This window comes from Desmodus rotundus, chromosome 6 (assembly GCF_022682495.2).
Source record: "Desmodus rotundus isolate HL8 chromosome 6, HLdesRot8A.1, whole genome shotgun sequence".
NCBI classification, from domain to species: Eukaryota; Metazoa; Chordata; class Mammalia; order Chiroptera; family Phyllostomidae; genus Desmodus; species Desmodus rotundus.
Genome location: NC_071392.1, coordinates 121,711,665 through 121,737,758, shown reverse-complemented (window position 1 = coordinate 121,737,758; position 26,094 = coordinate 121,711,665). Strand labels below are relative to the sequence as shown.

At 41.5% G+C, this 26,094-nt stretch overlaps 1 protein-coding gene across 4 annotated transcripts in view; it reads right to left on the bottom strand.

Moving 5' to 3' along the window:
• PLCB1 (phospholipase C beta 1) overlaps nt 1–26,094 on the bottom strand; it is a 647,197-nt gene that overhangs the window by 132,863 nt on the left and 488,240 nt on the right. For all 4 annotated transcript variants that reach the window (XM_024559913.4, XM_053926267.2, XM_024559915.4 and 1 more), the window contains exons 12-16: nt 15,288–15,370; nt 8,991–9,075; nt 7,494–7,671; nt 2,926–2,993; nt 1,162–1,258 (exon numbers count right to left, since the gene is read on the bottom strand). In XM_024559913.4, the coding sequence (XP_024415681.1) occupies nt 1,162–1,258; nt 2,926–2,993; nt 7,494–7,671; nt 8,991–9,075; nt 15,288–15,370 (511 nt within the window). The remainder of the gene's footprint in view (nt 1–1,161; nt 1,259–2,925; nt 2,994–7,493; nt 7,672–8,990; nt 9,076–15,287; nt 15,371–26,094) is intronic.

The window sequence follows — 26,094 nt, the reverse complement described above, 5'->3', positions numbered from 1 at the left end:
TTTTGTAAGCGATGCGCTGTATTGTTTTTTAAAATAATATAAAATGCAAGGAGAAAAGTACTTGTTTGTAAATCTTTGGCTGATGCTATTGTTACCAGGTTCTGAAGGACTTAAATATATAAGCTCCTTCTCAACTTGGCTACTTGTCTAGGAGCTTATGACTTATGAATTAGAAAAACTTATTTCACAGCCAATGAAAATTAGTTATATAAAAAAAACTACTTTAGGACATTTCAAATTGGATAACTTACGATATGTAGCATCAGTAATTGTAACTTCAAAGAAAATATTGGAATATTTATATATAAGTTGTAGTAGAAGTTAAATTCTTTATTGTAGAAATATAGATACCATATACCAAGTTAAGACCCTTTGAGCAAAATTACACAATTTTACCTGTGTGTTAAGTAGAAGCTTAGATTTTTATATATCTGTAAAACTATTCTTCATAAGAGGCTGCTGTATTTAAGCAAAAATTCAGTTTTAAAGAACATGGACTTATAAGCAGCTAAAAAGTCCTAAAGATCTTTTAACCTGACAGCATTTTACATTTTATGCAACTATGAAGCGTAATTTCATGAATGGGCTGTTTTCTCTAGATGGAGAAAAGGTGATACGTGTTTTCTGCATCCACTATGGCTATGCATTTGGACAGAGGAAAACACAGAGTGATAGGAGGGTGACCATATATTCTCCTAAATATATAAGCCAGGCTGAACAAACGGAATGTGGGTAAAGTGGTTGATCTGGTTCTATTTCTAGTCATCAGGGTTGGCCAGTCACTGGCTGCTTCCCTTCTGGGGTGGCTAGATAGTTTATTTCAACACTGTCCCTCGTACAATGGACGGAGTTCGCTGTGTTGTTACAAGCAAAAAACAAACGTGAAACTCTCAATTAACTGTACCTTGGCCTAATGTACGTAGCCCTATGGGGTATTTTGGGAAACATCATGGAATACTTTGTCTATGGTTATTATTATGTACATATATACAAAGTATATAAAATATGTATACATAAACTACATAGTCAACCCATGCAAATATTAAAAACTTCACCAGTACAGAATAATGGTTCTATTAAGGGTATTTTGGGGCTAATATCCTTTGTTTAAAATACACTTACTATATGTTACATTAGGAGTTTTTCTTCAGGAAAACTTACTTTTTGAAGTTTCAAATGACTCAAACTTGACCGGCTGAATGTAGTTCACCAGGTTAGACATCTCTTCTGTGGCCATGGCCTCACTCCCTGCGGTCCCCTGGAAGCAGGAATAAAAATAACATTCCCAGCATCAACATGATATTATCCAGGGTCATTTTCCCAGGGCAACAATCACATGACCCCCGAGGGCAGAACAGCATCCCTCCTCTTCTGAATATGAGGATTACCATCAGAAAATTCATCCTGGGAGAAAGACAAGGCAAAGCTTCCCGTTACGCAAGTGGGGTGCGGGAGCAGGAGGTTTAGGGGGGCTCTCCTTGTGCCAGCAGCACCAACCTCCCCAGGAGATCCTTAGACACGCAGTAAATCAGAATCTGCATTTTACTACAGTGATTCAAATGCCCACGGAAGTTTGAGAATCACGGAGCTACATTTCATCTGCCACAGCAGGACAGCCACAGATGACTTCTAAAGTGAATAAATCAAGAACGCACTCTGCAAAGAGGAAATTAGTATGTGGCTACCCCCCAGGTGAACTGAATTTATGTTTTTAAGTTGCCTGTGGAAATGCATTGGGGTGGGAAAACAACTATTGTTTTTCTTTATGTAAATACTCTTCCCTCCCTTCTTGGTACCTGTGAGCCTATTAGGCCAGCAGAACACTACAGGGTAGGGGTCAGCAGCTCAGCTTCTAGAGCCAGACTGTCTGCTTTGAAATCCCAAGCCTACCACTTAGAGGCTGTGCAATCTTGGGCAAGTTATTTAACTGCTCCATGACTCAGTTTACTCATTAAAATTAGGATAGAATCAGTTCCTATAACATATAGGGTTTTTGCGGTTATTAAATGAGTTCATTTATGGGAAAGAGCTCGGAATAGTGCTTCGGACATAGTAAAACATCATGTTACTTAAACTATTTTTAGATATTCCATGTTATTTTGATACAGTTTTTAATAAAGAGAAAACCAATACTGCAGTGTTGGCCTGGATAGACTTCTATACATAAATCTAATATTCTCTCCCATTTTTACATGAGATAATACTTGGAGATGAGGTTCCTTTTGAAAACTCCTGTAGCAATATTTAGGTTAAAGGTTAATTGGGAAATATTTATCTGGAAATGGACCATCTAATTAGTAAGGCAGTTTTTAAATTATCAAAAATCACTGATAAGAATTCATAAATAATTAAAATAATTCACAGGTGGGAATACTTTACCAGCCATTGTAACAATTTTCCTCCAGGACATAAAGTTGCAGTTTAGTAGGGAAACATAATTTAAAAATTTATACTACATTAAATAATTATAAGGGGAAGAATATCAAGTAAGAACAGTTTACTACTTGTTATTCACCCTTAACTGACTCGCAAAGATACAAGTACTGAGACAGATAGTTTCCAACATGTTTGAAAGCAGATTCAGTATAATTTCCGTTTTTTAACCAGAACTCCTGCTGAAACAAAGTTTTAAAATTCCAACTCACCTAGCTCTAATTCACTTCTAGATTCTGTGCAGTTAATGTACCTGATCTCACAAAGTTATTTGGGATGCTTGAACTTATACCAATAGGTATCTCTACTGCTTATTAATGATCGAAGTTGGCGTCTTGTTCAAAAGGGGTAGAGAAAAAGTTTTAAAGTGAGCTGTGTCTTTTTTGACCACTAGATGGCAGAAGAACACCATGGACTATGTCCAGTGGCAGCTGAGGACTGGCAGATTGGCTGGTTGCCTCTGTGACCAGAGGTCAAGCCCTAGACACCTACCTCATCCATTGAAGACTTTTTACAGTCATCGTCATCATCGTCGTCGTCACTCTCCGTATCAGCTTCCCCTGTCAAATTTTAATGACAGATCATGAAATAAACATTCACAGGTTTGAAGCACACATACCATGTGCATTTACCAATTGGAAATTGGCATTTCACGGTTTTTAAAAAATTACTCTTTTGAATATTTAAATGTTATTAATCATGAGAATTATACTAACACTTTGAATATGGGTTTTTTTCTAAATTTGATTTGTGAATATTTGAAATTCACAAATTCTATAAAAAAATGCTTAACATTTTAGCCTTTTAAAAAAACACATGGCATCATGTACAGCGAGTTTTCTATGGCACATGTATCCACCTTGATGAATGCATTCTCTTTAAGGGTCTGTGTCACCCTAAAACAGGTGAACTATCACTTTCCCTCATTCCCTCTTTTCTTTCAACCTTGACTCTTCAATGTGGTGCTTGGCTTGTGCTCAGTGACCCTGCAGTTGCCTTTCCAAGGCCACAGAGGACCTCAAAGAATTCGAGGAACAGGATAGGAGCTGGTGCAGGTGGGGCTGTGGTAGCACGCTGACCACGCAACACCTGTGAGGTACCGCCTGCACCCTATGCTTGCCTGCAGGCTCACGTAATGAATGCCTTCTTACCTAAACAATGTACAGAGAGTGTCTTGGCAAATGTTGAAATTCTGTTTAAAAGGGTAGGAGAGAATAAGTTAATACTTAAAATCATTATGCGTTATAGAAACTTAACTCAGTGAGACATAACTCAGCTTCACATTTAGCCAAAATGCACTTGTTTCAATGGGTCATTTTTCTCTCTGAAGATTGGGTGGATGACTCTGCTAGGTTAAGTATTCACACCAGTGCTCTGCCTATGAGCAAATGGAGGTGACCTCTGAAAATGATCCCCTATTCACTTCACCCAGAAAACCCCACAAAATCATGCAAATCAAGAGGTTCGAATCTTCGTGTTCATTTCAAGAACACTCGTGAAACTGCCCAGCCATCAAGGGTATGCACGGAAAAGCCACTGACTATCTGAAGAATGTCACTTTACAGAAGCAGCGTGTGCCATCCCATTCCGTCATTACAATGGTGGAGTTGGTAGGTGTGCCGAGGACAGACAGTGGGGCTGGGCCGCTGGACGCAGGGCCAGTGGCTGAAAAACTGTGCTGAATTTTTTTGCCGCGCATGCTTAAAAATGCAGAGAATAGTGCTGAACTGCAGGGTGTAGCGGTAGACTCTCTGATCTTTGAGCACATCCAGGTACCAAAGCTCCCAAGATGCAGTTCAGAACTTAAAGAACTCCTGCGCGGATTACCTGGCTCTAATGCTCATTTGACCACTCCACGGCTCACACGGTGCAACAGCACAACGATCCAGTAGATGGCAACGTTGGCTCAACAATGAGGCAACTTGCAGCGACACAGACTGGTCCGTGCCTTCTGAAAGTTAGCAGCCCTACTCAATCTATGTAAATGACAGCGTGCCCCCAGCACTGTCTTCCAAGAAGTTTGGAACTGTCTTCATTTGGCTGATGAAGTGGAATCAATTACGGAATGACAGAGGTGTGTAAAGTACTCATGAAATATCTTTAAAGGAAAGAGAGTTTTGGCATCAACAAAGATTATTTATGGCTTATTTACTAAAGAAAGCCACATACAACCACTTTATGATGCTGATATTGTGTTAGTTAATAAGGTAAGTCCATTATATTTTAGATAGAAAATGTACTAAAGACATTCTTTTAGGAGGTTGACACATTTTTAATACAATCAGATTTCTTGCCCCAAGTTCTTGTCCCAAGTAACTATTTTTTTTTTTTTTAATTAGAAGGGGATTCTTTTTGTCAAGTAATTTAAAGAGTTGTTTCAGACAGCCTCCTGCACAATGCTTCATGGGATACAACATTACACCTGTCATTTCAAATTCTCAGCCAGGTCATTCTGTGGTTATGTGGGGGGCCGGGGGAACTTGTCTTCCTTTGCTGTATGAGCAGGGACCTGATTTCTCCATTATAAGTTTTTAGAGGGACTTTGGAGTAATCTTACTGAACCATGAAAAACAATCTTACTTTCCCCTTGTTTTTAAAGATACGTGTACTGGCAAAGTGCTGGGACCTAGAAAAGGCACTGGGCCAACGGGGGCTGTGAGCAGTAAATTAGCTTTGAAATAGCAACCATTTCATGGCTTTCAAATTACTTGAGTTCCCCAGTACCAAGAACATCTACAAACCAAGTGGTGAGTTATCAGTGTCCTGTATTCAGAGGCCTACTTACATATTAAAACGTCCGACATTTTCCACTGAAATAAATAAAGATTGCTCAACAGGCTCTGCGGCTAGTTTTTAGGAAATCTACTGAATTACTAACAGATTGCTGCTTTTTCTCTGTATGAAGCAATCATGTTCAGTGCCTGTAAAAATCGTTATTTGTGTTTGCATCCGGTTAATCAGAGGCAGAGAGCAGGGAGTGGGAAAGGCAGATGGCGAGCCGAGCTCCCACATGCAGAGGAAGACTCGGCTTACTTGCTAGCATTCAAGGGGTGGGGCTGTGCCAGGGGACGGCCGCCTGTTAATGGTGTTCGTTCCAAAACTTCAAAAAGAACATTCTTCCTGAGAACAAAGTTATTTTTGAAAAAAAGAGAATTGTGTAATAGTTTGAAATACTGATTGGAGAACTACCACCAACAAAAAAAACCTTTCAAAGAATTATATAATGTCTATTGATAAGGATTTGAATTATATAATGTTTGTTGATAAGGATTTTTAAACAAAAGGAACTGACAATTGGCATGGAAAAATAGAAGAAAAGATAAATCAGAGTTTTGGCCAACTTTTTTTTCCTGATTTCCACAGAGTTTATATTTTAATTTTTTTTAATTATTTTTAAATCTTTTAATTGCCATATGATAGGTATACAGAGAAGTAGAGACGCCATATGTGTTCAGTGCAGTGAGTTTTTACCAACTAAACCAGCCTTAGTACCCAGATCAAGAAACAAAATAAATCCAGTCTCCCCAGCCCCCGTGGGTTCCTCCCAGTCATTTCCTCACCAATGGTAATAACCATTTCTTGACTTCTAATGACATAGGCTAGTGCTTGATTTTGTACTACACACAAAAGGAATCGTACAGTACTCTTTTAAAATGTGACTTCCTTTGTTTACCATTATGTTTCTGAGATTTATTTATATTATTGTGTGCAATTGTGGCTCATAATTGCTGCATACTACTCCATGGTGTGAATGTACCACGATTTATTTCTCCGTTAATGAGCGTTTGGTTGGCTTTCAGTTCGTGGCTACTCTGAATAAGTGCTGCTTTAAGCAGGTCCGCACCTGTCTCTTGGTGAGCGTTGATGTGCATTTCTCTTGGGTACACACCTAGGAATAGGAACAGAATTTCCTGGGGCTAAGGGTCTGCACATGCTCAGCTTTTGTAGATACTGCCCAACAGTTTTCCGAAGTCACTGCTCCCCTGCCAGCTAAACGTGTCACTGAAGAGCTGCCTAGACTCAAGTTTCCTTCACGTGTCTACCCTCCAATTGGATCTCTATCTGGTGCTTTTCAGATTGCCTAGATTCTTTTGACTAAACCTGGAAAATAAGTTTGACTAAATATCACAAATAATTCCGAGAAAATGGGTGAACACTTAGAATTCCTTTTTATGAATCACAAAAAATTGACTTCAAATTACATCTAAAAGGGAAATTATTAATGTTAAGCATTACCTAGTAGCTTTGATAGATAATTTAAATAACTTTACCATTGCACATTCTAATAGAGCTCTGTAAAATAAGGATAAATTGAATTGCCCAGAACTCTTCAGCATAATTAATGAGAATACGTTCAGTGACCATATGATGCCCAGTCCGATAATTAATGTCAAGGGGTCACTGCCCTTGAGAAACTTAAAACCATGAGGTCACTCCAAAGATGACTTGGCTTACGTAGTAGCCAGAATCATGGCCTCCCCAAAATGTCCGTGTCCTGTGATTATGTTCTGTGTCCTGTGAATACCTGTCCTGTGAATACACAGCAAGAGGGACTATGCGGAAGAGATTCAGTTAAGGTCCTTGAGATGGAGGCAGGGGATTACCCTGGATTACCCCCTTGGGTCCAGTGTAAAGACACGTGTGATTAAAAACAGAAGACCTTTCCTGACTGTGGTCAGAGGCAGACGTGATGACAGAAGGGTCAGCGAGAAGTGACACTGCAGGCTTTGAAGTTGAAGGAGTGGGGCCACTAGCCCACGACTGTGGGCGGCCTCTGAAAGCTGCAGAGAGCACAGCACAGGATTTCCTAGAGTCTTCGGAGAGGAATGTGGCCCTGCAGCCCGGATGCTGGCCCAGGACCACCACTCGGACCTTCTGGCCTGAACTGGGGGATGAGACATCTGTGCAGTTTTGTGCCACCAACTTTGCAGCAGCAAAAGAAAGCCAATTCGTTTAGATCTGTTCCCAAACAGAAATGTTAGAAGCGCTTCTCAGCTAATTTTAGAGCAGGAATCCTCAAACCCACGCACAATAAGACAGAGAGCCCGCCAGCCCCTCACCAGCTCCAGGCGACGAGGGTTCAAACACGCTGGAGGAGTCGCTGTATGTGTTGGAAGCTTGTTCCGAGAGCTTCTTTTTGCCACTTCCTTCTGACGACTTGTGTGATTTCTTCTTATTTTTCACCAAAATTTTGTACATTAAATCCATAGGGCTTGGAAGAGGAACTCCAGATTCCAGCTAATGGGAAAAAAGAAAATGCACTCTTTAAAAATACTTCCCCTTCCTCAGATTCTCTCCCCAACTCACCAGAACAGCTCTGGATACCAAGAGCTTCTAGGTTACTCCTTATTACCAGTAATCTGAGTGTGTTCTCCACAGGGCTGGCTCATAGCTCTTGGCTTTTTCATATCAAAGGTATTTTTTAGTTACTGTACTCATTTTCCCGTGGTGAATCCACATGAATAAGATCTTAGAAATACACTAGTAGATTAGGTTTGCTAACACTAAGTTCCAAGAGTTTTTCCAATGGCCATACACATCCCACCATTTTGATTTAGGACAGAAAAGGAAGCCCTGGCCTGGAATTTCGAAGGAGGGAAGCCAGCTAGAGTGTGGCATCTGCCAGGAAGAGTTGGGAAAGACAGGCAGGTGCTTCCAGGCATGTGCCTCAAATCTACCCTTCAATGCAGTTTAAAAACAGCAGAAGCCCCATCCCAGAGCTAGACAGTTAAGCTGCCACCTCCGGGGCATCAGCAGGAGTGGACCAGGTGGCTTCGGAGTTCGTTGCAGCCCCGAGATTCAGCAACCCTTATTTTCAAACCTTATTTCAAGGGTTTCAAGCTTGCACTTCTAGTGGCAAGATCAGTTTCCGGTGAGGGGGTGATTAGGTATTTTATCAGAGAGCACGTGTGCAAGCCCCGAGGTGGGTTATTTTTAGAAAGTCTAGTGAGCTCCCATAAACTGGGATTGTATTCCTTGCTTTCAATGAGTCTGGGGACTGGCAGAAAATCATGTAAGGGGAACTTGGAGAAAGGGTGGAAGAGGGAAGAGTCTCCATGAGGAGGTTTCTGCTGTTCCCTCCCGAAGCAGGGTTGTTACCATGGCAACAGGATGCTGAGTTCTACTACTCCAAGAGGCACATGCAAGGAAGTGAGTGGCGGCCAACAGGGACAGGCCCAGATGTCACCATGGCACCTGCAATGTCCCATTTTGCTGACCCATTTCTCTCAAAAGGGTGTGATGAAGTTCTCTGGCAGGTGATCAGAGCCCTGTCCCCTCAGGCTGTCTCTGTGGGCCGAGTGTGACTGTGAGCATTCTGCTGTCCTGAATGGGTCACGTCGGGCAGTGTGGGCGTGGGAGGAGGACTGGGCAGAGGAAGAGAACGGGTGTCTCCCATCCTCCGCGGCACACACTGCTGCTCTCCTCCCAGTCAAAGGGCCCATTTTCAACTGCATCATCTTCCCAAGAAAGGTAAACGTGAAAGGGATGTAAGTCTCCCCCTACCTCCAATCATAAACATGTGCGTTCCTTCAGGGGTAAACATCAAAAGTGCTTACGGGGTATTTTTCCAGTGGCTCCATGAGAAGGGCATCCCCGAAGATCAGCCGGCAGTACTCCGCCATCTTTGCTTGCTGCTTGGGGCTGGGGGAAGCGAGAAGGAAAGGAGGAAAGCCAGGAGGCTTGTTCAAAAAGGCTCGACTGGAAGGACTACTCTGTGCCATTAAGTACAGGAAGAGGTAATGCCCTCACTGTACCCTTCAGGATTAGTTTTTACCATTCAAAATCCCTGGTTTACTACCCTGCCGTATGAGACTTTGATACTAGTGGATGGGAGAGATAGTCCTAAGGCTGATCTGCGGAGACATAGATGGAGGGGAAGGCAGGTCATTTGCTTGGCACTGGATTCTTGAATGTCCTAGATTTAGGGACTTAGTCCATTTTGCTTCATTTCCTGATTCTAAGTCAAATGCAAGACACTTGGGGGTGGAATTCGTTCATGACTTCATGTGAATTCTTGGGTGAAACTTGTCCAACCAACAGAGAGAACTGTGCTGCAAAGGAGGTTTATAAGGAGGTGGGAGAGAAAAGGGAGGAAGAGAGGGAGGTCAACAGAGAGGTTTGTAAGGAGGGAGGGAAGGAGGGAGAGAGAGGGAGAGAAAGAGAGGGGGGAATATCTCAAAATGCAGAAGAAAAAGGGCAGACAGGCAGAAGGTGCCCCTTGGGAGTGAGTCCATACATAATAAAAGCAGCAAGCACCCCGAGGAAAGCTGTCTGCAGCTCTTCTGTGCGTAGTAGTAAGGAAGCAAAGGTGGTGTCAGCCCGACTGTGTGCCTGTAGGCACCCGGTCCATGGGAAAAGGCTGGAGCTGCAGCATTTGCTGAGCTGAGCTCCAGGCTCTCACCCACTCTTCGTCTATATAACGGACAGGATAACTGTTCTTGGAAGGGGACAGTGGATGCTGAGAAGATGAAGTGAAGTGATGGATGCAAATGCCTTTTAAACAATAAAAGATCGGGTCAAAAGTAAGATGATCCCAGTCAGACTACAGGACTTGCAAGCCTACTAACAGAAACACAGCAGATAGGAGGAACACCCGCATCCTTTCAATACTCCTGCTTCCTTTGACCTTTACAAAGCAATACATTTTTTTCTCTTCCTGTAGAATGTTAAATATCATTATAAAGGTATCCAATTCCATTGGGATTTATAGACCATGGTTTTGATCTAGAGACTGACAAACACGATTTCCAATAGTTGTCTCTAGGTGCTGCAGCGCTAACACATTTTAGCGGAACTGGGACTGTGGTGAGAATCAGTGGGTGGTCAAAAGCCTTCTTTATACAACTCGAGTTGATTATAAATATGATTATTTTCCTTCCCTCTCCCATGACTGTTAGGCCTGGATCATGGACTGTTTCTTCCTGGGAGAGAGTATGTTTTGGGGGTTCAAATCATATTGCAATGGTTCACAGGGAAAATCGCCCTTTGTATTCCCCCTTTGTAAAAAAAAAGGCATATATTTTGGGAGTCAAGTGAGTTTTCTGGGGTTCTAATATGAGCCTGAGTTCATTGCCTTTTCGGAATTGCAGAGAGAGACAAAGGAGAGATTCCTAGAACTTGCAGATCCCTGCATAACAACCTCTCAACCTGCCCTTCTTGACACATGTGAGATTTTACTGCATGGCTTACAAGACTCCTCAACAGTTTCAGAGAGAGAGGAAAACCTGCCATCAGAAAAGCGATCCTGGAAAACACTGGGGGGGGGCACTTATTAGAAGCTGGGGAGCAAGAAAAGGCACAGCTGACCTGGCAGGGCAACCTGGGCATCCTCAGTTCAGAAACTCTTGCTCCAGGGACAACCGGCCAAGGGGCTCAACCAAGCCAGCCAGCTCTGTAGCGGTACGTGAAACAAGTCCATCTGTGCCGGCCCACACACTCCAGGTTGCACAAAAGAAATTGTCCGGGCCTTCCTTTTCACTTTCGCAGAATGAAGCTATCAAATATCACAGAGCTTTGCTACTCCAAGTGTGGTCCATGGACCAGCAGCATCAGCAGCACCTGGGGCTGGTTAGAGATGCAGATTCAAGGCCTCCAAGGCGGATTCTGAATCAGAATTTCTGTGGAAGTGGGGCCCAGGGTATATGTCTTAACAACCCTCTAGATAATTCTGATGCATGCTGAAGTTTGAAAACTGCTATGATAAAACAAGTTAACATGTGGTGAAGTAGAAGATATTTTTCTTGAGTTTTGGAACTTGGGATCCCCAAGTTCCATTGATCAGAGACCTGGAGTGGAAAGGGTTTCAGCCTAATGCTCTGCTTTTGGGATTGCTCAGGGAACCGTATTCTCACCAGTAGAGAGGGATGTTCTAGGGGTCCCATTGCAGGTGACAGACAGAGTCTTCTGTCCTCTGTCAAGCAGTCCTCTAGGACAGAGAAGGAATTTTCTGGAGCAAAATCTTACATTCATTTCCACTAAAGAGTCACCTGAAGCTGTTAATGCTGCAGGTGGCAGGCCTTAGTCCCCAGTCCCGATTCACTGAGTTGAGAGTAGAGGCCCGAAACCTGCATTTGTTACAAGTCGGCAGGTAATTCCGATGCAGGAGGTTTAGTAGACTGTGGTGTTTGGAGCAGCATGCTAGTACTTCACTCACATCACTGGGAGTCTTAAGAAAATGATGATTTGAAGTCAGAGTCTGGGGTGGGGCCTGAGACTCTGCATTTCTAACAAGCTCTGCATGATGCCTATGGTGCTCGTCCATGGAGAGACTGCACCTGTAGAGGAAGGGTCTACACCTGACCTAGACTTTGAAAACGCTGCCTCAGAATCAACAGAGATGGAGAGAATAAGATGTAAATGTTGAAGAAAACAGTAAAACGTGCTATTTGGTGATCAGGCAATTCATGCTCTTGGCAAGCACACTTGCCCACCTGACAGGAAAATGAATCAGAACAGAGGGCAAACGGAATGGGAAGAGTCAGCGGAAAGCACGCCAGCTTTAATTGTGGGTCAGAACTGCAGAAATAAAGGGCATTATAATCAAAATTGCAATTAGCAAATAAAAAGAAAAAATCCCAAAGCATTTACAGTGTCAAGAGTGGCTACCATGGAGATGAAGTAAGAGAAAAATATTCACAAATACATTTTGAGCTTCAGACTGTCGCAGAGACATCTGGACAAACTAAAGTTCTGTAGTATTTTAATAAAGTGTAGGTACCTGGCAAAGTGGTCAGTTTTCTGCCCTAGAAATGGGCCCCATTTCATGGGGTAAGTCCTCCACATTGAACTAAGCCAACTTCCTTCTCTGTAGATGAGGAATCTTCAGGGCATGGAAATTAAAAACCTTGTCCAAAATCTTACATTGTCTGTGGCTGAACCATGGCTAGAAGTTACTTTGCTAAAGTTCAGTGTAGAATTCTTCTTATGAAGGTGCCAGTTCACAAACTTGGTGGAGCATCAGAGTTAGCTAGGACTTTTTGAAGTCTTATTTCTAGGCATTTGAATTCAGGAGTAGGAGCAGGGCTCAGGAATCTGCATTCTATGGGGTTCTGGGTAGCAGATGAATAAGGATAAGTTGCCAGCCGCTAGTGGCAGATTCCCCTTTGTTGTCCAGGAATAGAGGATTTTGGATATTTGGAGAGAGAACTACAAAACTCAGTGGGTTTTATTTTTTCCAGCGTGACTTTGTTTTGGCTCAAGTGAGCTGGGACCAGAGTTCTGAGCCTGGCATTCTTTATCTGCAGCACACAGAATAAACCGGTTCACAGAGATGGCAGAGAGAGTTCAGACGTCTCTGGTGGGTGTGCTCCTGAGTCACTGTGTGGACAGGGATTCTGAGGTTAGGTCTAAGTTTAGTGGGACCCAGTGCTGCAGCCGGTGCAGATGAATGATGTCTGTCACCTGGTTCAGCAATGCGGTGAGGGAGCCTACAGCTCAAGCGTAGGGTTTACCAGCACAGGGAAAACTTGTAAGTTATCAGTGAGAGTCCTCCCAGGAGAGAGCTGTGGCTGAGCGATTTTGACATGTGCAGCTCACGGACAATAGCAATATGGAGCAAACAACTTCCTCCCACAATAGAATTTGTTATCTTCCTGTGCCACTGCCTTTGGATTTTCTCAGTGGTCTAAGGTAAATAGCATGGCATCCAGAGGTTGTTTTCCTGTTTCTTTTGGTACGTGTGAATTATTAATGAACTTTTAATCACTAAATATCTCATTTTGAAACCAGAAAGAGCAGTATTATGGCACTACTCTTTTTGCTTTTGTGTACAATGTAGGCTTAGTTTTCATGCCCAGTTTTGTCTCTCCATATGACTAATGTTAAAAGACTGCAAAAAATGTTCTGTTATTAAGGGCACAACCACATACATGTGAACATTTACAGCAAGTTGCCTTATGGATGCTCTGATGGTCTTCCTTTGATGTTTTCAAGGCTCAGGTGTGGGGGACAGTAGTGGTCAAATGTATGATTTTTGAAGCCGGACTGGTGGGATTTGAATCCCCCAACTCTGTCAGGATTTAGCTAAATGGCCTTGGGCAAGCTACTTACCATCTTTGGGACTCAGTTTCATCACATGTCAAATAGAGATAATCATGATAATATTTATTCTTAGGATCACCTGGCTTGTGGTGAGGGTTCCATGAGCTGATGCTTGGAGCGCTGCTTGGGATGTAATAAATATTGGTGGTGTTAGGTTTGTGGTGGTGTTGGCTATTGATACCGCTGCCTACCTTATGGGACAGCTCGATGAAGCAGGTGTGACAATCAAGAATAGAGTTATAAATTTTGTAAAATGCTTCTCATTTTTTCTAATTTACATAGAAACAATTCTTGATGAAAATAAATGTGCTACATTTGAGGCTACTGGAGCTATATCTCCAAAAAGGAAATAATGCATCAACAAGTCTGGGAGCCGTAGTGCCCGGGAGAAAGATGCTACAGCATTGTTCCAGCCCAGTTACACGTGTATGGGCAGAGGTGAGAAAATGCTTCAGGAAAGGCAGCTGTAAATCAGAGCTGTGTAGCAAGCGAGGTACTAAATGCAGAGACCAAAGTCATGCTGCTCTCTTCAGTTAAAAGAGAAATAGCAATAAAATTAAATAAATTCTTTTCTCTTTAGTCAACCCTCAGGAGTGTTAGAAAAGACTATGTACCAAATGATTACATCATTCATTGGATGACTCTTTCCTAAAGAAATAGAATCACGAGCCAGCAAATGTAATATAGATTTCCTGAGGGCAAACTAGAAATACAGATAATTATAAAATCAGCTACTTCAAAATAAGGTATCTTGACACGTATACATTAACCACTGATCCCATGTCACTACTTAGAAATTCTGCAACCTGAAATTTGGTCACGACCAAACTTCTTTAAGATTTACTGAAGTGAAGCATGTATGCAGATTAGCAGGGCAGATTAGCGAACTGGACAAGACTGCCGCGAGGAGGGAAACCTGTGAGCTAGATTAGGACAGGTGCTGCTGGCTCGCCGAGAAAACCAGCTTAGGTCACTGAAGTGAAAGCGAGGACGACTTCCCAAGTGCTAGTTGAGCAATGATGGGCACTAGTATGTTGTCTTTGGACGTCAATTCAAAGGACGGGATTTTTAGTTTCCTGGATTTTGATTCAATATAGATTAGACATTTTTTTTCATTTTGGAGCTCTTTAAGTTGAATAAGTATATGATAAACTAATATCCATGTATCTGAAATGTGTCTTTCTTTGGTCCTTTGTCATAAAACAAATATACCGGTACAACAGTTAAGTCAGAACTATTGTACCTTTTCTTTGTGTGTATGTCAGTGATAAGTATGGGCTATGTTGAAACAGGAAACTATCTGCCAATACTAACAAATAGAGGAACCAATGGGAAGGAGATGGAGGGAACGTTTATTGGTCTGAGTCCTGTATAAGAGCAAAGTGGCAGAACAGAATCTACAGCTGTCCCTCCACCAGCTCCAATGTGTGCGGAACTATCCATTTTAGTGTGACAAGGCTGACCATAAATTTACCTGCAACAGAAGGAGCTACTGGAGGAGGATTGTAAAAGTGGGCCCTGCATTAGAGACATGAGTTTTGGAAAGTGTGTCGCACTGCATTGTAAAAAGAGTTCATAGTTGAAAAAGCCTGCTATGGCGTGAAAGTAGACTCCACAAGTCCACTGGATTATTTTAATGTGAATGAGATTTAAATGAATGAATTCCACCACATACCATTGGAAAGATGCTACCTAATATATAGCATAAACAAAGAACACCACTAATAATGTCAAATAATCTTATATCAGATGAACAATTATTAAACATGCCCTATTTGGGAAAAGATTCCCTTTTGAGTGTGTTAAATACTTACGAATCCACATGATTCTCAAATGAAAGGAGAATTGGAAAAGGTGAAGTCTTAAATGCACACTCAGCGATTGCTTCTATCACTTCCTAAAAAGGAGAACACATGTATTATTCAAGATGCCAAAATTTTAATGTGTGTATTTTTTCTTTGGGGTTTCACCCATGAATATGGTTATTGTTTTCATCTGTAAAATAGTATCAAATGGTCTAAAATGGCCAGAAGGGGTTGCGAAGGCTGCTGGACTGTAAGTTTTCTGACTTTTGACCTAACAAGATAAAAAAAACCCTAAATTTTGGTGGAGGGGGAATTGCAACTATGAAGGTTGCATGAATGGTTCTATGAATGGTTCTATTTGCTCATTACATCTGTTTTTAAAACATTTTATTTATTTATCTTTAGAGAGAGGGGAAGGGAGGGAGAAAGAGAGGGAGAGAAACATTCAATGTGACAAACATTGATCGGTTGCCTCTCGCACACACCCCAACTGTGGACTAGGCCTGAAACCCAGGCATGTGCCTTGACCGAGAATTGAACCGGCAACCTTTAGCTTTGCAGGGCAACACCCAACCAACTGAGCCACTGCCAGGGGTCTACTTTGTTTTTATAATGAAAGAACTCTAATCATATTGTTAAAAAATTTAGACAAGAGACGGTAACATTTTCACCCATAAACTTACCCTTTGAACCAAATCACTGTTGGTATTTGATCATACTTCGGTCTGTTTTTCATGTGTTTGTATAATTTAGTTTTAATTATAGTCTCTATTTGCATTTTTAGCATTGTTATTGGGATATAATTCACCATTTTAAAATAAACATGATTTTTAGTATATTCAGAGTTATGTAACCATCACCCCCATCTAAGTTAGAACATTTTTATCACCCCCAAAAGAAATCATGTACCCCTTAGCAGTCACTCCCCATTCCCCACCCCCACCCCCACCCCCACCCCCAGCCTTAGGCAACCATTACTGTCTATGCCTCCATAGACATAGAAATATTCCAAAAATTTCACACCAGTGGAATCATGTACACGTGGTCTTTAAGTCTGGCATCTTTCATTCATCCTGCTGTAACACCTATCCGTGTTTCATTCCTCAACCTGTATTTTTAAAAAATGTGTTTGTCATAAGCTTTCATATCTGCATAAAATTCTAGGGAGTAGCAGTATCATAACTGATTTAACCATTACCCAGTTGTGGCACAGACATTTTAAAAGCTATCATTCAAATAATTCTGTAAAAACATCTTCATTTTTCCTAATAGTTTGAATTATTCGGGGGATGAATTCTCAGAAGGGGAATTATTGAATCTAAGAATATGAATACTTTTAAAGTCTCCTGTGTTTCTCCAAATTACTTTCCATCTTCAATTGCCCAAAATAAGGTATAGAGTTCTAGACTTCAAGGCATATCCACCAGCTTTTGGCATTTTTTTTTTCAAAATATTTTTCTTATTGAACTGGTATTAAAGTAGGATCTCATTTATTTTTAATTATACCGTTCTCAATACTACTGTGATTTTACATACTCAAATGCTTTATTTTTTTGTTGCATTTATTCTTTTCATATTCTCCTTTCACTCCAGGATTTCTACCCTCTTTCCTTATGCCTGAGCCTTCCACTATATTTTCTGCCTTTCTTTATATCCAAGCCAGAAAGCTATTTCCCTGGCCCCAGACTGTAAATAAGGCTTTCTAATTCTGTACTACATTTGCATCTATCCTCTAAGAAAGGTGTGCATGCATGAAGCAAAGTAATCGCTCTCCCCATTTCTTAGAAGTGATTTCAGAGATTGCTTTTCAATCATGGTCAGTTTCACTTTTTATGATAGTTGATGCTATCAAAATAAGTGTACTATACCAAGTTTCACCAATATTTTAAATTCCTTATTTGATTTATTTGAACACAGGCCTGGGATTCAAACACGCTCGTGCTTTAGTCCTACTTCTTAGTTTTCCAAGGTGTGTCCTTGGGAAAAATCACTTAACACCTCTGTGCCTCAGTTTACTGACCTGTAAAGTGGGGTGATAGACTTCATTCCACAAGCCTGTGGTGAAAATGCATCAAGAGAAAGTAAAGAACCCAGCTTATGATGGGCACATAATCTCAAATCAATTAAGGTTAACTTACTTTGCTGGTAGCTCCCTCTCTGCCCACCCTAAACCTACCCTTTTAGGCCCATACTATTACAAACAAGAGGTATCGGGCCAAGATGGAGGCATAGGTAAATACACTGTGCCTCCTCTCACAACCAAAAGAAGGACAACAACAACTTTAAAAACAAAAAATGACCAGATCTGCCAGAAAATTGAACTGTATGGAAATCTGACAACCAAGGAGTTATAGAGGAAACATTCATCTAGACTGGTAGAAGGGACAGGTGGGCAGCTGGGGTGGAGAGGGCTCATGGCAAGGTGGCAGCTGGCAGACTGGGCAGGGCCACAGCTCACAGAGCAAGCAGTCCCACATTTGCGCACAGATGAACCAAAAGGAACTGGGGAGTGAGACAGACTGAAAAACCCAGGGTTCCAGTACAGGGAAATAAAGCCTCAAAACTGCTGACTGAAAACACCTTTGGGGGTTGAGGTGGCAGGAGAAACTCCCAGCCTCACAGGAGAGTTCATTGGAGAGACCCACAGGGTCCTAGAATGTAAACAAAACCACCCACCCAGGAATCAGCACCAGAGGGGCCCAATTTAATTGTGGTTAGCGGGGTAAGTGACTGAAATCCCGCAGAGAGCTGAGCAAGCGGCACTGTTTCCTCTCAGACCCCTCCCCCACATACAAGGCCACAAGACAGTGAAGTGGGTTGCTCTGCCCTGGCGAATACCAAAGGCTCCACCCCTTACTACATAACAAGCGCTGAGACAAAAAAAAAAAAATGGCCTAAATGGAAGAACAGATCAAAGCTCCAAAGAAAACCAAAACAAGACAAAACAACTAAACAATAAAGAGATAAACAACCTATCAGATACACAGTTCAAAATACTGGTTATCAGGATGCTCACAGAAATGATTGGGTATGGTCACAAAATAGAGGAAAAAGTGAAGGCTATGAAAAGTGAAATAAAGGGAACCTACAGTGAAGGGAAGGAAACCAGGACTCAAATCAACAGTTTGGAGAAGAGGGAAGAAATAAACATTAAACCAGAACAGAATGAAGAAACAAGAATTCAAAAAAAATGAGGACAGGCTTAGGAACCTCCAGGACAACTTTAAATGTTCGAACATCCGTATCATAGGGGTGCCAGAAGGAGAAGAGGAAGAGCAAGAAATTGAAAACTTATTTGAAAAGGTGATGAAGGAGAACTTCCCTCATCTGGCAAAGGAAACAAACTTCTAGGAAGTCCAGGAAGTTCAGAGAGTCCCAAGCAAGTTGGATCCAAGGAAGCACACACCAAGGCACATCATAATTACATTACCCAAGATTAAAGATAAGGAGAGTATCTTAAAAGCAGAAAAAGGAGACAGTTACTTACAAAGGAGTTCCCATAAGACTACCAGGTGATCTATCAATTAAACGTTGTAGGCAAGAAGGGGCTGGAAAGAAGTATTCAAAGACAAGAAAGGCGAGGACCTACATCTAAGATTGATCTATCCAGCAAAGCTATCATTTAGAATGGAAGGGTAGATAAAGTGCTTCCCAGATAAGGTCAAATTAATGGAGTTCATCCTCACCAAGCCCTTATTATATGAAATATTAAAGGGACCTATCTATGAAAAAGAAGATCAAAAATTCAAACAGTAAAATGACAACAAACTCACAACTATCCACACCTGGACCTAAAAAAACAAAAAGAAAAACAAAAATGAACTAAGCAAACAACTAGAACAGGAACAGAATCACAGAAATGTAGATCACATGAAAGGTTATCGGTGGGTAGGGAAAGGGGGGAGAATGGAGGAAAAGTTACAGGGAATAAGAAGCATAAATAGTAGATACAAAATAGACAAGGGGAGGTTAAGAATAGTATGGGAAATGGAAAAGCCAAAGAACTTATATATATGACCCATGGACATGAACTAAGTTTGTGGAATGATGGTGGGTGGGGTACAGTGAGGAGGGGAATAATGAGGAGAAAAAAAATAGGACAACTGTAATAGCATAATCAATAAAATACATTCTTAAAAAAATAAGAGGTACCATTACATGAGCATTTATTATGTTCCAGACACATATTTCATGCTATAAACATGTTATAAGAAAAACAGTAGCCACTATTTTAAATATTATAAAATGAAGGCTTAAGATATTCACCAATTAGCCCAAGTTCACAGACAGGAGAATCCAAGAAACCCCAGAAAAGTTTGACTCTAGAGTTTATGCTCTTAACCTTTGCAGGATATCTCCTCCACTAGTGAGCTTAACCACCTAAGATCAGAGCCCTCAAAAGAATTGAGAGTAGCTATTATAAAGGAAGTGCATGGTAAGTGCCAAGGGGCGGGGCTATATTTTGTTTATTTTATAAGTTTGGCCCTGTTGTATCAGCTGAAGGTAAAACACATTAGAGCTGTTCTTGACTTCTGTTTAACATCTTTTGATTCATCAGCAATCCTGTCCAAAAAATACTCAGAATATAGCCATATCTCAGCACCTGTACCTCAGTCATCCAAAAATCTTTGCATTAGCTACTGCAGTAGATTTTATCATCATTCCCACATTTCACTTCCCCTTTCTGTGACATATGTTGATAACAGGCATGGCCATGTGTGCATTTTAGTCAGTGAAATATGAGTGCAGATGACATGTTCTGCTGCTGAGCGGAGTCTTCAAGGGCCACCATGTAGTTCTCTCTTCCCTGCAACGAGTCCAGTGATGTTACAGACCGGGGCTATTCTTTCTATGCAGACTGAAGGCAACATCAATCAGCAACAGCCAACATCCAACCTGAGAGAGAAATAAAGCTTTGTGGTTCTAAATCACTGAGATTCTGGAGTTTCTTGTTATTGCAGCAAAACTCAGCAGAGGTTGAGTGACAGAAGTGTTTTAACTGCATTCCTGGCTTCCTTGTTTGCCCCCTTTACTACATACCACAGCCAGAGTGGATGCTTCTAAACATGAGTCAGATGATTTCACTACTTTGGAGTAAAATGTTTTCATTAGCCTTCCATGTAACAGAGTGAAATCCAAATTCCTTATCAGATATGGCATGTGCTCTCCCTCTAAATTCATCTCCTTTCCCTGTTCATCATTGTTTACCCTGATACAGCCCAGTGACCTCTCACTTTTCCCTGAATACACCAAGCAAGATTTCATCTCTTTGCTCATCTTTCTCATTTCTTGTTTATCTTTGTTGCTTTTGTCAGGAATACTCTTATCCAAAAGCAGGGTTTACTTCCATAATGGCGTTGGGGGGTGGTGGTGGTCTCTGCTCAAATGTCACATAATCCAAGTCTTTCTCCCACCACACTGCTGAAAATGGCATACCTGTAGCCCCTCTTTTCCTTCAGTACTTACTATGTTGCCTTGAAGGGCATATCTCCATGTGCTATATTGTGTGTTCATATTGGTCTACTTCTCCCCACTAGAATGTAGGATTCTTGAAGATAAGCACTCAGTTTTCTCCTCTGCTCTGTCCTCAGGGCCGCCTAGGAAGTGTTAAGATACATTCTAGATGCTCACTAAATATTTTCAAATAAATAAATGAATGCTTAATGTTCTTAATAGAAGAAAAATATTTATCTACTTGTGCTACCATTTATTCTTCTATTGATGATTTCGGAGGTCAGCACACTTTTCCCATAAAGTGCCAGATAGTAATATTTTAGATTTTGCTGGCCATATGGTTTCTATGGAAACAATTCAACTCTGCCTGTGTAGCCCCAAAGCAGCCACAGATAATGAGTAAACGCATGGATATGACTATGTTCCAACGAGACTTAATTTACAAAAACAGGTGGCATGCTGAATGTGGCCTCAAGAATATAGTTTGTCAACCTCTGGACTAGTCTGATCATTGCCTTAAGTAAAGCTTAAAACTTGATTGTAACCAAAGGTAAGTGTAATTTTGCATTACATAAGCTTGAATGGTGATTCCATATGCAATAGCCTGGTTAATTTGAACACTTTCCTGGCTGAAATTTCCATTCAAGGTTGAGTCTTACATTGAAAAAAAAAAAACAACTCAACAAACCAGCAAAACAGAACCCAAGACATGGAAATAAAGAACAAACTGACAGTAACCAGAGTGGGTGGAGGGGGATAACTGGAAAGAAAGGGAAGAGACATCAAGGAACGTGTATAAAGGGCCCACAGACAAAGACAACGGGGGGTGGGGGTTGAATATGGGAGGTGGGGGTGGGTAGGGTGGGGGAAAGTAATGGGGGAAAATGAGGACAACTGTAACTGAACAACAATAAAAAATTAAAAATAAATAAAATATAGGAAAGTCCAAACAAAATAAAAAGGCTTTCAAATGCAAATATAAGTAAAAGTGTAATTAGATTTTGATACTTTTCTGATAACAACTGTTGTCTTTGGCTGTTTGAGAACTCCTCCAGCTGCTTCTAATAATGAAGCTTGATTTCAGACTCGCCCCAATAAGAGTCAGGCCTGAAGACCAGTGAGAACCCTGTACTCTCTTCCTTAGGAAGCGGTTGTTTTGCCAAGGGCCTTTTTCTTTATCTTTGGCCAATAAAGTGTGAGTGTTTTTCTGGGCCTGCTATCAGACTTGTAGGGAATCCATGCCTCTCTGTCTTCCTAGATCCCTGGGTCTGTTCTCTCTCTGGACCTTCCTACCTGTGTCTCCTACTTCTCTTTCCCTGCCTCTGGTGTTGTGCACTTTCAGTCTTACGCACTGGACCTAGGAGTCATGTTTGCAATGGATCCTCCAAGCTCATCTGCCATATCCTTATCAGCTCCCACAGGGTCTCTCACCAAGGCTGGGCTGTGTTTAATTTGCCACATATTTTGGGCTTCTGACCTTTTCCTAAAGATATGGTAGGTGACAGGGATTGTGTGTGGAGGGTACACAGAGCTTCTACAAATGACTTAATTCAACCCCTGCCCTCACCCTAACTTAATAGCTCCTTGCATAAATAATACCACAACCATTATATTTGTAGAAAGAAAGCTGAAGTGTGACTTCTTAAATTTCAATTCTAATATCAGTAGCTAACCTTTATAGAGCACTCATGGCGGGCCATGCGCTCTTCTCAGCAATATCCACATGCGAAGTAGCATCCTTGAATGCTGACTACAACCCTAACAGGTAAGCACTGTCATCGTCTCCAGGTTGCTCATAAGGAAGAGGCTCGGACCTGTACTGATGCTTCTCCAGTCAATGGGAGAGCTATTGGAACCCTGGCGTCAGCTCCAGAGCTGCACTCATAGCTCCCACGGTTTCCTTTCTCTCTTTTCCTCCCACCCTTTCCCTCTGCCATCTCTCCCCATCTCTAACATAACTATAGCCACCAGCTTAGGAAACCAGTAAAGAAAACATTTACTGAATTTCATTTAATAATTTTAACTGGGAGCAACTGAAAACTCCAGAAGTTCCACTGTAGGACTTTTTTTAAATGCCTTTGAGATATTTTGCATAGTGCATGAGATCACTCAAGATAAGAAAAATAGTTACAGGTTTAAAGTTTTATTCTTCATATAAGCTATCATCAGTGGACACTGGAATGTGAAAGTGCCTTACTGCGCAATTGCTCCTTATTAAGCCAAAACCATTTTTCAGAGAGTGCTAACACTGGGTTCAATAATCTATAAACCATATGGCTCAATTACTAAACTCTAGTGGGAAAAACTGCCCTTGAAATCCTTTATCCTTGACAGGCAACAGCAGGGTGTATTTGATATCCATTTTATGTGAGCATTTATGTAGCAGTTAAATTGCATCCTAAATTATTATTTCTCCCAGTGAATGAAGCTTTATTTTCAGAAATGCTCCATGTAACCACACACTCCAATTTAATATAGTTTCATCACATATGTTATCACATTACCCATTTTCCCATCTTGTCCAATTGCTGGTTACAGAGTAGCTGCCTGAGGGGGGGAGAAGAAGGAGCAGCTTGGGGATGGGGCGGATGGGTGGGTGCCCCTGTGGGGAGGAAGGAGACTGAGAGAGAGCAGAGAGAATGGAGACCAAGTGGCAAATTACTATGTTATGACCATCAAAGGCCAAGGCAATGAGGCAGAGAAACAGAAGGACAGATATATGGGGTAAATAATAAATTAATCCATAGTGCAGAATAAAAAGCTCTCCAGAAAGAGAGTGAATTACAGTCTGCCCCCTTTCTCAGAATGTAAACTTTTATTTTGCCCCATACAATAAATAGTAGGTAACTGCCAATAGGAACTTGCACTTTTTGGGATATATTGCCCAGAAGTTCCTGATTACATAGGCTGAGAACAGATAAACTGTATGACATAAAAATGACAAAATTCTACACTCCGTTTATTTTGCTGCTATAAAACATGGTATGGCTGTGGAATATAGTCTAATTAGCCTGTGAAGGTCAAGTCCAAATATACAGGGTAGACCAAGCTGGCAGATATCAGGAGAATCTTTTTACTACCCTCCAATATACAGGGTCTGGCAGAAGTAAAACCTGTTTGAATGTGGTTGGTAGGGTAATAACATGGGTGTAACAATTTATAGTTTTAATTTGAACATTTCACCTAAAATGTCATGGAGTGTGCTTGAGTGTGATATTATTGTGTTGCAGAATTATATGCTTATGATTTTGTAATGGAAAAGGGGCATTATTTGTGCTAGACCCACTATTATACATGGAATTTCACATGTGGAAATAGAGACAAAATTCATTCATCTGATAAACAGAGGCAAGAAAGACTAACAATGAAAGCTATCTGTAATTTCTTTTCTTGGCAATGGGAAAATTTATTTTTAAAAAACACATTTATTGAGTACCTACTAAATGTCAGATTCTTTTCAAAGCACTTGGGACCGATGAGGGAACAAAAGAAAGATCCCTGTCTTTGTGGAGCTTAGTGCTGGTAGGTGACGACAGACAGTAAGCAAGGAACATAATAATTTAGTAAATTAAACAGAGTGGTACCAGGTGAGAAGTGCCAGCTGGTAAATAGTAAAAATAAAGAGTCCTGTCTGGTGTGGTTCAGTGGATTGAGTGCCAGCCTGTGAACCAAAGGGTCACGGGTTGGATTCCCAGTCGGGGCACATGCCTGGAGTGCAGGCCAGGTCCCCAGTAGGGGATGTGCAAAAGGCAGCCACACATGAATGTTTCTCTTCCTCTCTTTCTCCCTCCCTTCTCCTCTCTCTAAAAATAAATAAATAAAATCTTTACACAAAAAAACAGATGTTGGTTTAAAGAATAAGTAAACAAGTAGTGGGGTTTGTATCAGGAGCGTGGGAGTGGGCATAGTGGCTGGGCCCAGCAGCCCCATTGAGAAGGTGGCGTTTGAGAAAGGCTCCAAGGAGGTAAGAGGTGACCCATGCAGATACCTGGGGGAAGGGCATTCCAGGCAGTGAGAACAATCTGTGCAAAAGCTATCAGGGAGCAGCAAGCAAGGCGGCCAGTGAAGTTGTAGCTGAGTGAGTGAGGGAGAAGGTAGATAACATAGGGCCTTGTCCCCCATTTCTCTTCTTACCTTTCTTACAAAGTCCCTATACACATTCTCAGGGGTCAGCTCTGCATTTACATGACACCGAGAGTGAGCACCTCCTCAGTTTTTGCATGCGAAATGCCTCACTTGCCTCACCCTAGTTCTCATCCCAATGTAGAGAATTCCTGCTCTATTTGTCCACAAAACAAGCTGGCATTTCTACACTTGCCACTCATCTTTGCCCATCACCACCACCATATCTCTGCAAGAATGATCTATCCTCAAAACACACATCAGTAGAAAGCATGGCTGGACAAACCAGCCAACAGGGGGGATGGATCTGCTGTTCTCTTTGGCCACCACATACGCCAACCTCCAGCAGGGAGAGAGAGGAAGCAGTATTCTGGGCTAGATTTAGTCTTTTAATCTCTAAATCTTTCAGCACATGTGTGGATGTGGTTGAGAAGTTGTGCTTCTGGAGCTCAGGAGTAGACATTCAATCAGTCCATGGCTCTGGGGTCATGGATGAGATTGAAGAACCGCTTGTACGGTCAAGCGCACAGGGAAGTCACTCTTAGCTGACTTGATGGCCGAGGTCTTTTTGTCAATGCTCCACATGAAATAAATATGCCTTAGAAGGGATGCAAAGGACCTTGAGGATTATAAATTTTTAAGGAAACATAATTTCCTTAACAGGAAACAGTGAACCCACATTAAGGGACAGTGGGAAAGGGGCCTCCTGGCAGTGGATCCCGGTACAGGGCCCTGAGGCCCTCAGCTCAGTAATGGTTCCATCAGGATCAAATCCATCCATCAGCAAATGGATGGGCCCAAGTTGCATTCACCCTGCACCAGTGGCCTCTGTCCCCCACTTTTTTCTTAAAGAGTCCAACCAGATTAGGGATGGGATCTTAGATATCTGACAAAGCAAAATGTCAGGAGCTAGGAGGTGGGAGACTACAAAAATGAAACAAAATTATTGATTTTCCATTAAAGAAAACCAAAAGACCTTGAGTGCTCAGTCTCAGGAACAGAAGCAACTTTTGAAGATTTTAATCAAAATTAAGGCCAACCCCATATTAAACTCTGTTGTGAAATTTAGTGAAGGGTGCTATTTTTCTCTAATTTTTATATTGTAGCTTGAGTTTAAGATATCATGAAAAGTGAGATTTCCTAAACACACCGTACCAAACACATTTTAAGGTGATATTATTTCCAAACATGTTTTTATTGCTGTCAAACTTAGTACCTTTGATCAGTATCTCCATTTACC